Source organism: Cherax quadricarinatus, chromosome 1 (genome assembly GCF_038502225.1).
Source record: "Cherax quadricarinatus isolate ZL_2023a chromosome 1, ASM3850222v1, whole genome shotgun sequence".
Taxonomy (NCBI): Eukaryota; Metazoa; Arthropoda; class Malacostraca; order Decapoda; family Parastacidae; genus Cherax; species Cherax quadricarinatus.
Window position 1 is genome coordinate 2,493,735 of NC_091292.1, and position 13,671 is coordinate 2,507,405.

Genomic DNA, 13,671 nt, shown 5'->3' on the forward strand with positions numbered 1-13,671 from the left:
GACCGACTTTTCCTGTTATTCCTTTAGCACGCATTTTGTGCGCTATTACGCCATGGTCACACTTGTCGAAGGCTTTTGCAAAGTCTGTATATATTACATCTGCATTCTTTTTGTCTTCTAGTGCATTTAGGACCTTGTCGTAGTGGTCCAATAGTTGAGACAGACAGGAGCGACCTGTTCTAAACCCATGTTGCCCTGGGTTGTGTAACTGATGGGTTTCTAGATGCGTGGTGATCTTGCTTCTTAGGACCCTTTCAAAGATTTTTATGATATGGGATGTTAGTGCTATTGGTCTGTAGTTCTTTGCTGTTGCTTTACTGCCCCCTTTGTGGAGTGGGGCTATGTCTGTTGTTTTTAGTAACTGTGGGACGACCCCCGTGTCCATGCTCCCTCTCCATAGGATGGAAAAGGCTCGTGATAGGGGCTTCTTGCAGTTCTTGATGAACACAGAGTTCCATGAGTCTGGCCCTGGGGCAGAGTGCATGGGCATGTCATTTATCGCCTGTTCGAAGTCATTTGGCGTCAGGATAACATCGGATAGGCTTGTGTTAATCAAATTTTGTGGCTCTCTCATAAAAAATTCATTTTGATCTTCGACTCTCAGTCTGGTTAGCGGCTTGCTAAAAACTGAGTCATATTGGGACTTGAGTAGCTCACTCATTTCCTTGTTGTCATCTGTGTAGGACCCATCTTGTTTAAGTAGGGGCCCAATACTGGACGTTGTTCTCGATTTTGATTTGGCATAGGAGAAGAAATACTTTGGGTTTCTTTCGATTTCATTTATGGCTTTTAGTTCTTCCCGCGATTCCTGACTCCTAAAGGATTCTTTTAGCTTAAGTTCGATGCTTGCTATTTCTCTGACCAGTGTCTCCCTACACATTTCAGATATATTGACCTCTTTTAGCCGCTCTGTTATTCTTTTCCGTCGCCTGTAAAGGGAGCGCCTGTCTCTTTCTGTTTTACATCTACTCCTCCTTTTTCTTAAGAGGAATAAGCCTTGTGCATACATCGAGTGCTACCGAGTTAATCTGTTCTAGGCATAAGTTGGGGTCTGTGTTGCTTAGTATATCTTCCCAGCTTATATCGGTTAGGACTTGGTTTACTTGGTCCCACTTTATGTTTTTGTTATTGAAGTTGAATTTGGTGAATGCTCCCTCGTGACTAATCTCATTATGTCGGTCTGGGGCTCCGCGCATACATGACTGAACCTCAATTATGTTGTGATCTGAGTATATTGTTTTTGATATGGTGATATTTCTTATCAGATCATCATTGTTAGTGAAGATGAGGTCTAGTGTATTCTCCAGTCTAGTAGGCTCTATTATTTGCTGGTTTAAATTGAATTTTGTGCAGAGATTTAAAAGCTCGCGTGAGTGTGAGTTTTCATCAGAGCTGCCTCCTGGTGTTATTACTGCAACAGTATTATTTGCTATATTCCTCCATTTTAGGTGCCTTAAGTTGAAATCCCCCAGAAGCAAGATGTTGGGTGCAGGAGCTGGAAGGTTTTCCAGACAGTGGTCAATTTTTAACAGCTGTTCCTGGAATTGCTGGGATGTTGCATCCGGAGGCTTGTAGACTATCACAATGACTAGGTTTTGGTTCTCGACCTTTACTGCTAAAACTTCCACTACATCATTTGAGGCATTTAGCAGTTCTGTGCAAACAAGTGACTCTGCAATGTACAGGCCAACCCCCCCCCTTTTGCCTGTTCACTCTGTCACATCTGTATAGGTTGTAACCTGGGATCCATATTTCGTTGTCCAAGTGATCCTTTATGTGGGTCTCAGTGAAAGCCGCGAACATTGCCTTTGCCTCTGCAAGCAGTCCACGGATGAAAGGTATTTTGTTTGTTGCTGGCTTTAGACCCTGTATATTTGCAAAGAAGAATGTTATCGGACTGGTGGTATTGTTGGTACTGGGGGGGGATTTTTTTTCCGGCATTAGTATCTGTATCTGTTGGTTTGTAGTGGAGGCCATCGACTGTGGTGGTGTCAACTACTGGCAGCTTTTTGAAGTTTCTCCTTACTGTTATTATTACTATAAGAATAAGAATAAGAATAATAAGAATAAGAATAAGAATAAGAATAATAAGAATAAGAATAAGAATAAGAATAAGAATAAGAATAAGAATAAGAATAAGAATAAGAATAAGAATAAGTAGTAGTAGTAGTAGTAGTAGTAGTAGTAGTAGTAAAGGTTATACCACCAGCAAAGGGCGTTACAGTGATTGTTGACACAGTTGACGGAGAAACAGCTCACAGGAGATATGTAGTGTAGTGAGATAAACATAAAAATTGTATATAGCAGTCCTTAAGAAAAGTGTGAACTCCTGACAGGATATGCCGCTCTGCATTTCTTCTCCAAGATATGTAAATGTCGTATGTACACCAGATCTAATTCAGTTAGCCTCACAAACTCCGTTTTCTCTTATAGCACCTCTGTTTTCATAGCTAGAATGTTCGACCACAATCCTCCTTCCTCTGCTGTCCACATGACATATTTTATTCAATCTAGTGTATATCAGGTTTCTATCTTATTTATATTGTTTATTATGTCATATTAGATGAATTGTGATGGATAAATAAGCCATAGAGTTGATATTAGGGTTATTTTGTCATGCCTCTTGAGAGCAGGAATTCAGCTGGAACGAATTAATTGCATTTCAATTAATTTAAAAAAGGAAAATTGACCCAGCATATGAACAAATCAGGATCCGAACAAGTCCACAGAATGAATTAAATTCGTAAGCCGAGGTTCCACTGTACACCACAAGGTCACTGTTTTACACCAAAAGCACAGTTGCCTATTTTTCTCATTATGCACTGCGTGCTGCAGGGTTTTTTATATGTAGTGCACACTGAATGATGATGAAAGTATTTTCTTTTTGGGGATTTTCTTTCTTTCTTGGTCACCCTGCCTTGGTGGGAGATGGCCAACAAAACTTACAACAAAACTTACCACACAGACCTATTCTCTCGTATGTAGGCCCAAATTTACCAGTCACAGCTTATCTGAGTGAGCTGAGCTCATGGCAACTGACAGTGACCTCAAAGCCACCTTCTGTTTTATGGACAATGTAGAGTGTATGTGCTTTACACAACGAGAAGCATTTCTTTTATTCGTTGGAACCATGGCTAGGGCTAAAAGTGAGCAGGTTATAAGAATAAATGGAGAAAAAGAAATTGGAATAACTCGTGCAGCAAGTAGCACCACCAAACAGTAGTGGAAGGTTGATGTTGCTACCCTGGAAATCTGAAATTAGGCTAGACGAAATTAGTCCCAGATTACTGATGGAACCAGATTACTGATTGCCGGATTAGTGATGGCCAACCTTTACTGTATGTACTTGAAACAAAACAAATTATGCCACATCTAAAATTTCAGTAAAAAGTACAAGGATAAACAGTAAAAATTCTTAATGCTGTAACTGAAATAAATTTTCTAAATATTTTCTGTTGAAGTTTAACTTAGGTTAGTTATTTGTTAATTATCATAACAGTATCATGACATTTGTTACATTCTACAAATATATTTGAATGGAAATTTGCTGTGAAAATATTACTATAGTACTGTACTAACTCCGGATGTCTTGTGTCTGGGATGGATCGGTCCATGGCTATCTCATCAGACACTACCATGTTGATGCCATATTCACTGACTGACTGTGTCCCTTCATTCTGTTTATTAGGAGGTAGATGATATGGCTTTCCACCTTCTCCAGGGCCACTCCTAGGTGGACTTTCTGCAGGTTCAAAATTACCCATTCTGTTATCTAGATATACAACCTTCTGCTTGGTTTTGCTCTGCAAGTTAAAAAAAAAAAAAGTTAATTAATATGTGTACAGTTATTAAACTTCTTGACTGCTCTGTAGATTCAAACAACATTGATTTGCTCATCCATTCTGCCTTCAGCAGCTTTGTGCTGCCATGGCTATCAGTAGACAAATACAGCATGCAACACAATTAAAATAATCAACTTATGTATAGTCAATTAAGCTGGCAAATACTGTACTGTATATTACCAGTACATGCTATTTAATGAACCAAAATAATTTACACATACAGTAAACTCTTGATATAACAGACTAATGAGGGAGGAGGTTACTGTCTGAGAACCCTTTAAATCAGAAAGCTTAAAAAATAGCAAAACAGGCACTTAAGTACTCTACTATATACCGAATATAGTACTGTATTAACAGTTCAAATACATATTGCAATAAATACTGAAAATAGAGGAGTTAAAAGTACAATTTAACTAGTGGATTTCTGCCCATAATTTTCAGTCCATTACATCAAGGTCTGTTATACTGAGGGTTTACTGTACTTGAATTGACAAATGTTTTCTACAAAGACAGCGTAGTTGTGTGTTGTGATCCTGGTTCCCAGTGATACCACACTGTCAGGTCCAGGCTATAGAGAAAGATCAGGCCATCAACATGCAAGTTTGCTATGAGTATTCTGCCATTATTTTGTTGGTAGAGAACAGAATGATCATCTGTGGAGGCCAGGACAAACAATACTTCATAGTAATATCACACATGGTCATGGATGGAGCTACCACAGGAAACATCTTTGGGAATTACCCCAATGATTCTAGAGCTGTTTTCAACTCTTGGATAAATTTTAACAATATTCATTATAGCTGCTACTGCTACCAAATATGGCTCCTGTGACTATTTAAAATTCAATGTGTAATGAATCTAATGGTATTTATTATATTCAACATACCTTCCTTAACCCTTTGACTGTTGCGGCCGTATATATACATCTTACGAGGTACCGTGTTTGACGTATATATACATACTCATAAATTCTAGCGGCTTCAAATCAAGAAGGAGAAAGCTGGTAGGCCCACATGTGAGAGAATGGGTCTGTGTGGTCAGTGTCCACCACATAAAAAAAATCCTGGAGCACGCAGTGCATAATGAGAAAAAAAAAAACTCTGGCCGTTTTTTTTAATTAAAATGCCGACTTTGTGGTCTATTTTCGTATAGTATTTATGGTTGTATTCTCATTTGATAGAATGGAAAACATATTACAGAAAAAGAGATGATTTTGATTGATTTTACTATAAAAAGAACCTGGAAATGGAGCTCAAAGTAGGGGAAATGTTTGATTTTTGCCGATGTTCAAAAGTAAACAAATGACATCATTGTCCAATAAATGTCCAACTAGCCATTCTAATATACAGTCATGAATGGGTTGATGTTATTTATACAATTATTACAGTATTGGAGTAGTCTGCATAATAGTAAATCTTCTATTTTTTGGTGGAATAAAAATTCAAAATAGAAAGCAAGAGTAATATCAGAGGGGCCTGCAGACATGACTGATGAACAGAGAAAATGTTATTTTAGAGCCAGGAATGTCTGCATTGTTCATTCTGGACCTTATTTTGAAATTGTCATATTTTTTAATTTTCGTGAAATTGGCCAAATTGCAAATTTCTGACCACGTTATTGGGTAGTTGAGATTGGTAAATTGGCAGTTTCTTGTACTCAGTTGATAGAAAAAATGGAGTTCTAAAGAAATAGCTAAGAGTTTGGTCGACTGGAAGAATGGAATTAGCCGAAAATAGGGTTCAAAGTGGGTGAAATCGCCGATTTGTAAATATCGCCAAGGTCGCTAACTTTGCGAGAGCGTAATTCCGTCAGTTTTCCATCAAATTTCGTTTTTTTTGGTGTCATTACAATCGGGAAAAGATTCTCTATCATTTCACAAGAAAAAATAATTTTTTATTTTTTTTTAAATTTTGCGACACCAGGAGACACCTCAGGATTGGGGGTTGCGACAGTCAAGGGGTTAATTTGTCAATCACTCTACAAAAAGATATAAAATAATGAAGACCCAACTGAATAAACAAGCAAATGTGCTTTCTATGTTGTATTCTGCACCTACTCAACCCCTGCCAATTTGAATTCAGGAAAAATAAAAGCACTAACGATGCAATCATAAAAATGCTAGATCTGCTTTACACAGCATTGGAAAATAAGGAATATCCACTAAGAATTTTTATTGACCTAAGAAAAGCTTTTGACACAGTAGACCACGGCATCCTACTCCACAAACTTGACCATTATGGTATAAGAGGCCATGCGCTTGCATATTTCAAATCTTACCTTACTAACAGGTATCAGTATGTCACCATTAAAGACACAGCATCAACAACACAGCCACTTGATACTGGAGTTCTGCAGGGAAGTGTCCTTGGTCCCCTGCTCTTCCTCATATACATCAATGATCTTCCAAATGTATCTCAACACCTGAACCCCATTCTCTTTGCTGACGACACGACTTATGTCATCTCTCACCCTAATCTTGCCACCCTCAACACCATTGTTAATGAGGAGTTGATCAAAATATCGACTTGGATGACAGCCAATAAACTTACGCTTAACACTGACAAAACCTACTACATTATGTTTGGTAGCAGAGCAGGAGATGTGCAAATTAACATTAAGATCGACAACACTCTAATTGCCAGGCATAATGAGGGCAAATTCCTAGGCCTATACCTCGACAACAACCTGAACTTCAGCACCCATATCCAACACATAACCAAAAAAGTATCCAAAACGGTTGGGATCCTCTCCAAGATACGATACTACATGCCGCAAACTGCCCTTCTCACACTATACCATTCACTTACATATCCACACCTCACCTATGCTATCTGTGTTTGGGGTTCAACTGCAGCAACACACCTAAAGCCAATAATAACCCAACAAAAAGCCGCAGTAAGAATAATCACTAAATCCCATCTCTGGCAACACACCCCCCCACTCTTCATAGATCTAAACTTACTCCCTGTTCAGTACATCCACACTTACTACTGTGCAATCTACATCTACAGGACCTTAAATTCCTATATTAACCTTGACCTAAAATGCTTTCTTGATAGTTGTGACAGAACCCACAGGCACAACACCAGACACAAACATCTCTATGACATTCCCCATGTCCGACTAAACCTTTACAAAAATTCAATGTATGTCAAAGGCCCTAAAATCTGGAACACCCTACCTGAAAATTCTAAAACTGCAGACACATTCATCACCTTCAAAACTACCATCAGAAAACATCTTATCTCCCTGATACACCCTGTCAACTAATTACACGAATACCACCTGGTGGTTAACACTTACACTCACTCACCCATTTGACCATAAACAGAAATATCAATCTCAAAATAATGAATCTTAACTAGTCATAAGTTGGCCTGTGATACTCCAATACTGAAACTATGTATAGTGCCAAAACAAAAGCATTCACATTGCTAAACTCACAAACTAGTATTTAGTCACTTAGCCATAATACCAACTTACCTCATAATTTTGTAATATTTTGAACTTAAGATTTAATTTAAGTCTGCTCGAAATGCCTAGCCATGCTAGGTGTTCTAGTGGTACACTCTGTAATTATTATTTTACTACATGTAAACCACACAATAACCAAATTCTGCAAACTCAGCATTGTCATCCTTATAGAGAATAAACTTTGAATTTGAATTTGAATATTCAAACCTTATACAGTGGACCCCCAGTTTACAATATTATTTCATTCCAGAAATATGTTCAGGTGCCAGTACTGACCGAATTTGTTCCCATAAGGAATATTGTGAATTAGATTAGTCCATTTCAGACCCCCAAACATACACATACAAACGCACTTACATAAATACACTTACATAACTGGTCGCATTGGGAGCTGATCGTAAACTGGGGGTCCACTGTATTTCAGGTCACTGAAGCCTGAAATCAATTTAACCTAGAATTCCAGGTTAAAAATTTTGTACCCATTCTTTTTTCTATCATCAAACCAGCCATATCCCATTGATGCAGGGTGACCCAAAAAGAAAAACGAAAGTTTCTCTGTTTAACCCTTTGACTGTCGCAGGCCCCTTTCTGAAACTGTCATTCTATGTCGATAAATTTTTGGAAAAAAAAAAAAATAGTTTTTCTCATGAAATGATAGAGAATCTTTTCCCGATGGTAATGACACCAAAAGTATGAAATTTGGTCAAAAACTCACGGAATTACGCTCCCGCAAAGTTAGCGGTTTTGGCAACATATAGGCATCAGCGATTTCGCTGACTTTGAGCCCTGTTTTTGGCCAATTCCGTTGTTCCAGTTGACCAAACTAATAGGTATTTCTTTAGAACTCCATTTTTTCTATCTGTTAAGTACAAGAAACCGCCCATTTACCGATTTGAACTGCCCAATAAAGTGGTCAAAAATTGGCAATTTGGCCAATTTCATGCAACTTATAAAAGATGCCAATTTCAAAATAGGGTCCAGAATAAACAATGTAGACATTCTTGGCACTAAAATAATATATCCTCTGTTCATTAGTCACGTCTCTAGGCCCCTCTTATATTACTATTGCTTTCTATTTTGATTTTTTATTCATACAAAAAAATACAAAATTTACTGTTATGCAGACTACTGCATTATTGCAACAATGGTATAAATAATATCAGTGCACTAGTGAAAGAATATTAGACTCCCCAGTTGACATGTATTGGACGTGTGGTGTGATTTGCTTACTCCTGAACATTGGTAAAAATCGAACATTTCCACTACTTTGAGCTCAATTTCAAGGTCATTTTCATCGTGAAAGTAATCAAAATCATCTCTACTTCTGTAATATGTTTTCCATTTTATCACCCGAGACCATGAAAACAAGAATACAGTGGACCCCCGGTTAACGATATTTTTTCACTCCAGAAGTATGTTCAGGTGCCAGTACTGACCGAATTTGTTCCCATAAGAAATATTGTGAAGTAGATTAGTCCATTTCAGACCCCCAAACATACACGTACAAACGCACTTACTTAAATACACTTACATAATTGGTCGCATTCGGAGGTAATCGTTATGCGGGGGTCCACTGTACAATGATAAATACTATACGAAAATACACCTCAAAGTCAGTGTTTTAATCCAAAAAAACAGTCAGTTTTTTTTTCTCATTATGCACTGCGTGCTGTAGGATTTTTTTTATGTGGTGCACACTGACCACACAGACCCATTGTCTCACATGTAGGCCTACCAGCTTTCTCCCGCTTGATTTGAAGCTGCTAGAATTTACGCGTATAAATACGTCCAAAACAGTGGCGCGTAAGACGTATATATGTGACCGAAACAGTCCAAGGGTTAAGCAAGTTCAAGCTCTTGAAGAGCAGTGGGGAGGAGAATAAGTCCAATTCCTTGGATCAGGATGCTGTATTTTTAGCTACCCATTATATGTCATGCTACTAGAATACTGTTACTGACCATGAGTGCACCAGCTGACCTAATGGACGCTCCGTGAGGTGTGTTAGCTCCCAAGAAGAGTAGCAACCCAATTATGCTTGTTACTCCCAGGACAATCTTGAAGAGTCGACCACGACGAAGTTGTAAGATACGCATCTTCACACCAATTACTACTTTTGCATTACTACGATCCTGAAAAATTATTAGATATAATTTATGCAGTAAATACAATGCTATTCTATACATAATTATATAATATTTATGCAGGTTAAAAAAGCTTTTTGTTGATTCATGTACTGTGCATACAGAAGTGATCATCTGAAATTATGTATTTGTAGTTACAACAGAGCAATGGTCATGTTGCTCCATCATCATTTTTAGTTTGTCATAATTTTCTAGATTTCCACCAGTGGTTGTAACATTAATGTACAACACTAGCCATTCCTTTGATACTATTTCAGCAGCCTTCCACTGTTAATATAAATAGTAAAAAGTTTATTTCAGCATGATACAATGTATATATGTACAAGGTGAATGATATTTGGGGGTATATACAGAAAGCCTGTATATATGCAGAGCATTTCAAGCAAACTTAAGATCAACTTAAGATTAACAAGGCAACATTTACAGTCACTTGGGCGAGTGTAGGTATAAATTTAGGAATTTACAATGAATACAAGAGAACTGAATATCCTATTTGTTCATGCTATTTGGCATTAACAAGTTTAACTGAGAGGAATTACAGGATTGATTATTAACATTTTTCATGGTTTACAATTGTGTCAACATATTTTCTGTCTAATGTACTAGAAAAACAAAAAAAATTACTGTTTTTCCCTTGTTTTCATGATCTCAAGTGTTAGAGTGTAATAGGGTGTTTAGAGTCTCAGTGTGGTGAAGGATGAAGGGAATCTTGCTATGGGTGGAAGATGATGGGAGTCTCAATGTGAGTTAAAGATGGTGGTTTCACTGTGGGTGGAGTGTGGCAGCAGTCTCACTGTTGGTGGAGTGTGGGGGCAGTCTCACTATGGGTGGAGTGTGGGGGCAGTCTCACTGTGGGCAGAGTGTGGGGGCAGTCTGAGTGTGGGGGCAGTCTCACTGTGGGTGGAGTGTGGGGGCAGTCTCACTGTGGGCAGAGTGTGGAGGCAGTCTCACTGTGGGCAGTGTGTGGGGGCAGTTTCACTGTGGGCGGAGTGTGGGGGCAGTCTCACTGTGGGCGGAGTGTGGGGGCAGTCTCACTGTGGGCGGAGTGTGGGGGCAGTCTCACTGTGGGCGGAGTGTGGGGGCAGTCTCACTGTGGGCGGAGTGTGGGGGCAGTCTCACTGTGGGCAGTGTGTGGGGGCAGTCTCACTGTGGGCAGAGTGTGGGGGCAGTCTCACTGTGAGCGGAGTGTGGGGGCAGTCTCACTGTGGGTGGAGTGTGGGGGCAGTCTCACTGTGGGCGGAGTGTGGGGGCAGTCTCACTGTGGGCGGAGTGCGGGGGCAGTCTCACTGTGGGCGGAGTGTGGGGGCAGTCTCACTGTGGGCAGAGTGTGGGGGCAGCCTCACTGTGGGCAGAGTGTGGGGGCAGCCTCACTGTGGGCGGAGTGTGGCGGCAGCCTCACTGTGGGCGGAGTGTGGCGGCAGCCTCACTGTGGGAGGAGTGTGGCGGCAGCCTCACTGTGGGCGGAGTGTGGCGGCAGCCTCACTGTGGGCGGAGTGTGGCGGCAGCCTCACTGTGGGCGGAGTGTGGCGGCAGCCTCACTGTGGGAGGAGTGTGGCGGCAGCCTCACTGTGGGAGGAGTGTGGCGGCAGCCTCACTGTGGGAGGAGTGTGGCGGCAGCCTCACTGTGGGCGGAGTGTGGCGGCAGCCTCACTGTGAAAGTTAAGACACATGTGCAACATCTGGATATCTTTATTGTAGACGTTTCGCCATCCAGTGGCTTTATCAATACAGATTCTAGGACATAATGGGGAATACCGCCTACCAGTGACTATGCCCTCGTCTGCTGCACGTCCTTATCCACTGACTCCTATATAACCGCCAGTCTTCTTGCCTTTGCTCCAGATTCTCCTCCACCACGATGCTGTGAACACTAACTCCAAGGCTGAGGGACTGATTACCTCATCTTTTGTATATAGTTCTACTGTCTTCTAATTATGTCCTAGAATCTGTATTGATAAAGCCACTGGATGGCGAAACGTCTACAATAAAGATATCCAGATGTTGCACATGTGTCTTAACTTTCATATTGTCGGTATTTTATACCTTTCTTGCACAGCCTCACTGTGGGCGGAGTGTGGCGGCAGCCTCACTGTGGGCAGAGTGTGGCGGCAGCCTCACTGTGGGCGGAGTGTGGCGGCAGCCTCACTGTGGGTGGTAGAAGTCTTTTTTGCTGAAGCATGATTCCACAGCACTAACTTCAATACAGTGGTAAGAGGAATCCAGGTACCTAAGTATTTATGTGAAAACTGTGTCTAGGTTGATTTAAGAACTATTTCCCAACACTCTGAAAGCAGCTTCAGTCGATACAGCCAGAACTGCCACAGTACTATTGTTGATCAATAAAATGTATTATTGTTATACTGAAAAAATACACTAAACCCATATGAGTCAAATCTGAGTAAAAATGGAGGTAATATACTATAATTAATGGAGTGAATCAGCTGAATAGCAGTCATAAACTGCTATTCAGCTGATCCAGTTCATTAATTATATTATTATAATTAAGGGGGAGTGCTAAACCCATAGGATTATAGAGCACGTGGGGGGGGAGACGGAAGGTATTCAGGCTCAATTCAGAGAATCAGAGCACAGATCCAATTCCCTGGAACAGGAGCCCCTCACCAGCATCAAGGAACCTCCCTTGAGGGGTTATTAATTATAGCTAAAATTGTAAAATACTAAGTTGGTTTGCAGTTGATGGTATTTTCTTGTGTAAATGGTAAAAAATAACCAAACTTAAGAAAACCTGCCTAACCTAAACTAACCTAACATAACTTAGTCTTACCTCTGCCACCAGTACTGGCACATCTTTGCTTACATTTGGCTGATGTGTGACATGACAATGCCAAGAATAACAATTTGTACAAGAAATACTTATGTGTTGTAAACTAATACCCGAATTCCATCGAGCAGTAGTCAGTAACCTCAGTTAAACTGAAGCCCTTGAGGCTTAACTTAACCTGCTGTTATAGTGCTCAAGTACCATATTTAGGGCATATTATTATTACATTCTTATAGGGTTCAAGGTCCCCAGTGGAAATAAATCACCTTATCTAACATTTTTGGGTTATCCTAGATAATTTACACACATTAATATATATGATAATTGTGGTTACCTAAATTTATGTAATTATAGTCATATGTAACCTAAATAAACTTACCTAAACTTGTAGGGGTCATATATTACTACACACATGGGGAGGGCGAAATAACTCATGTCATACAGCACCTGGGGAAATGAGAGGAAATCAGATTTGATCCAAGGAAATAGAGGGCAAGTCCAATTTCTTGGATCAAAAGCCACTTACTGGCATGAAGGCACTTCCCTTAACAGTTATTAAGAGGAGTGAAGTCTTGCAGGTGAACTTTCACTGAGTCGCCTCCCTTGATGCCTCTCTGCTACCTTCAGTGGCAACCAGCAGTCACTTTATGCTTTTATTTATAATGTGTGTTGCAAAATATAATATAATAAGAGTGGAATAAAGCTTACAGAGGTAGTATATGAGTGTGAGGAGGGAGGGAGGTAGGGAGGTACAGGTGTCCACAACACTTGACGTGTAAACTTTAATGTTTACTACAATTAGTTCCTTATTATGTTATTGATATTATTATTTTATAATTATATAACACTTTCTGATATTTTCTTAAACCTAATACTCTCTTTAATGAGCTTATATTTTTGTGTAAAATTCACAGAAATCTGAAGGAATATTACTTTCCCTTGATAATTCTTCAGTTTTATATCAACTGTACAATCAAGTATTTTTAGTAAACCTGGTATTTATTTTTTACCTTTGGTAGGATAACTTTATTACATATAATTAATTTGTATTCAGTAATATGTTATATAAAGTTGACATACACAAAACTTGCCTTTGATCAATATGGAGTATAAGTTCTGGTCAGAACTCAGGTATTATATTATTTTGTAAAATACGAGCAAGTTATTGCATACCTTAGCAATAATTGTTATTTCTAGTGCATTCTTATATTATAGGAGATATTAACAAAAATAATATAAAAATATATAGGCCGAGTGATATGTCTGAGCCAATAAACAATTAGTACTGAGTCGTTTAAGCCGCCCAGACAAAAAAAAAAAACTTTATTTGTATGAAGGTAGACTGGTAGGCAGCGCTCCCACTTCACACATGGTTCGATCCATGACAAGGATGGAAATATTGGTCGTGTTCCCTACACCTGTTGTTCCCTT

General features: G+C 39.5%; 1 protein-coding gene across 3 annotated transcripts in view; it reads right to left on the bottom strand.

Annotated features, from left to right (window-relative positions):
* The window catches only part of Pgant7 (N-acetylgalactosaminyltransferase 7), a 79,936-nt gene extending 66,890 nt beyond the window's left edge, over positions 1 to 13,046 (bottom strand). The window contains exons 1-3 of one of the 3 annotated variants that reach the window (XM_070083017.1): positions 12,949 to 13,046; positions 9,276 to 9,446; positions 3,580 to 3,803 (exon numbers count right to left, since the gene is read on the bottom strand). In XM_070083017.1, the coding sequence (XP_069939118.1) occupies positions 3,580 to 3,803; positions 9,276 to 9,410 (359 nt within the window). In that variant the 5' untranslated portion in view covers positions 9,411 to 9,446; positions 12,949 to 13,046. Of the gene's footprint in view, positions 1 to 3,579; positions 3,804 to 9,275; positions 9,447 to 12,766; positions 12,904 to 12,948 lie in introns of those variants that run through there. The other 2 variants (XM_070082960.1, XM_070083076.1) reach the window with 2 other exon arrangements.
* Positions 13,047 to 13,671: the final 625 nt, after the last annotated feature.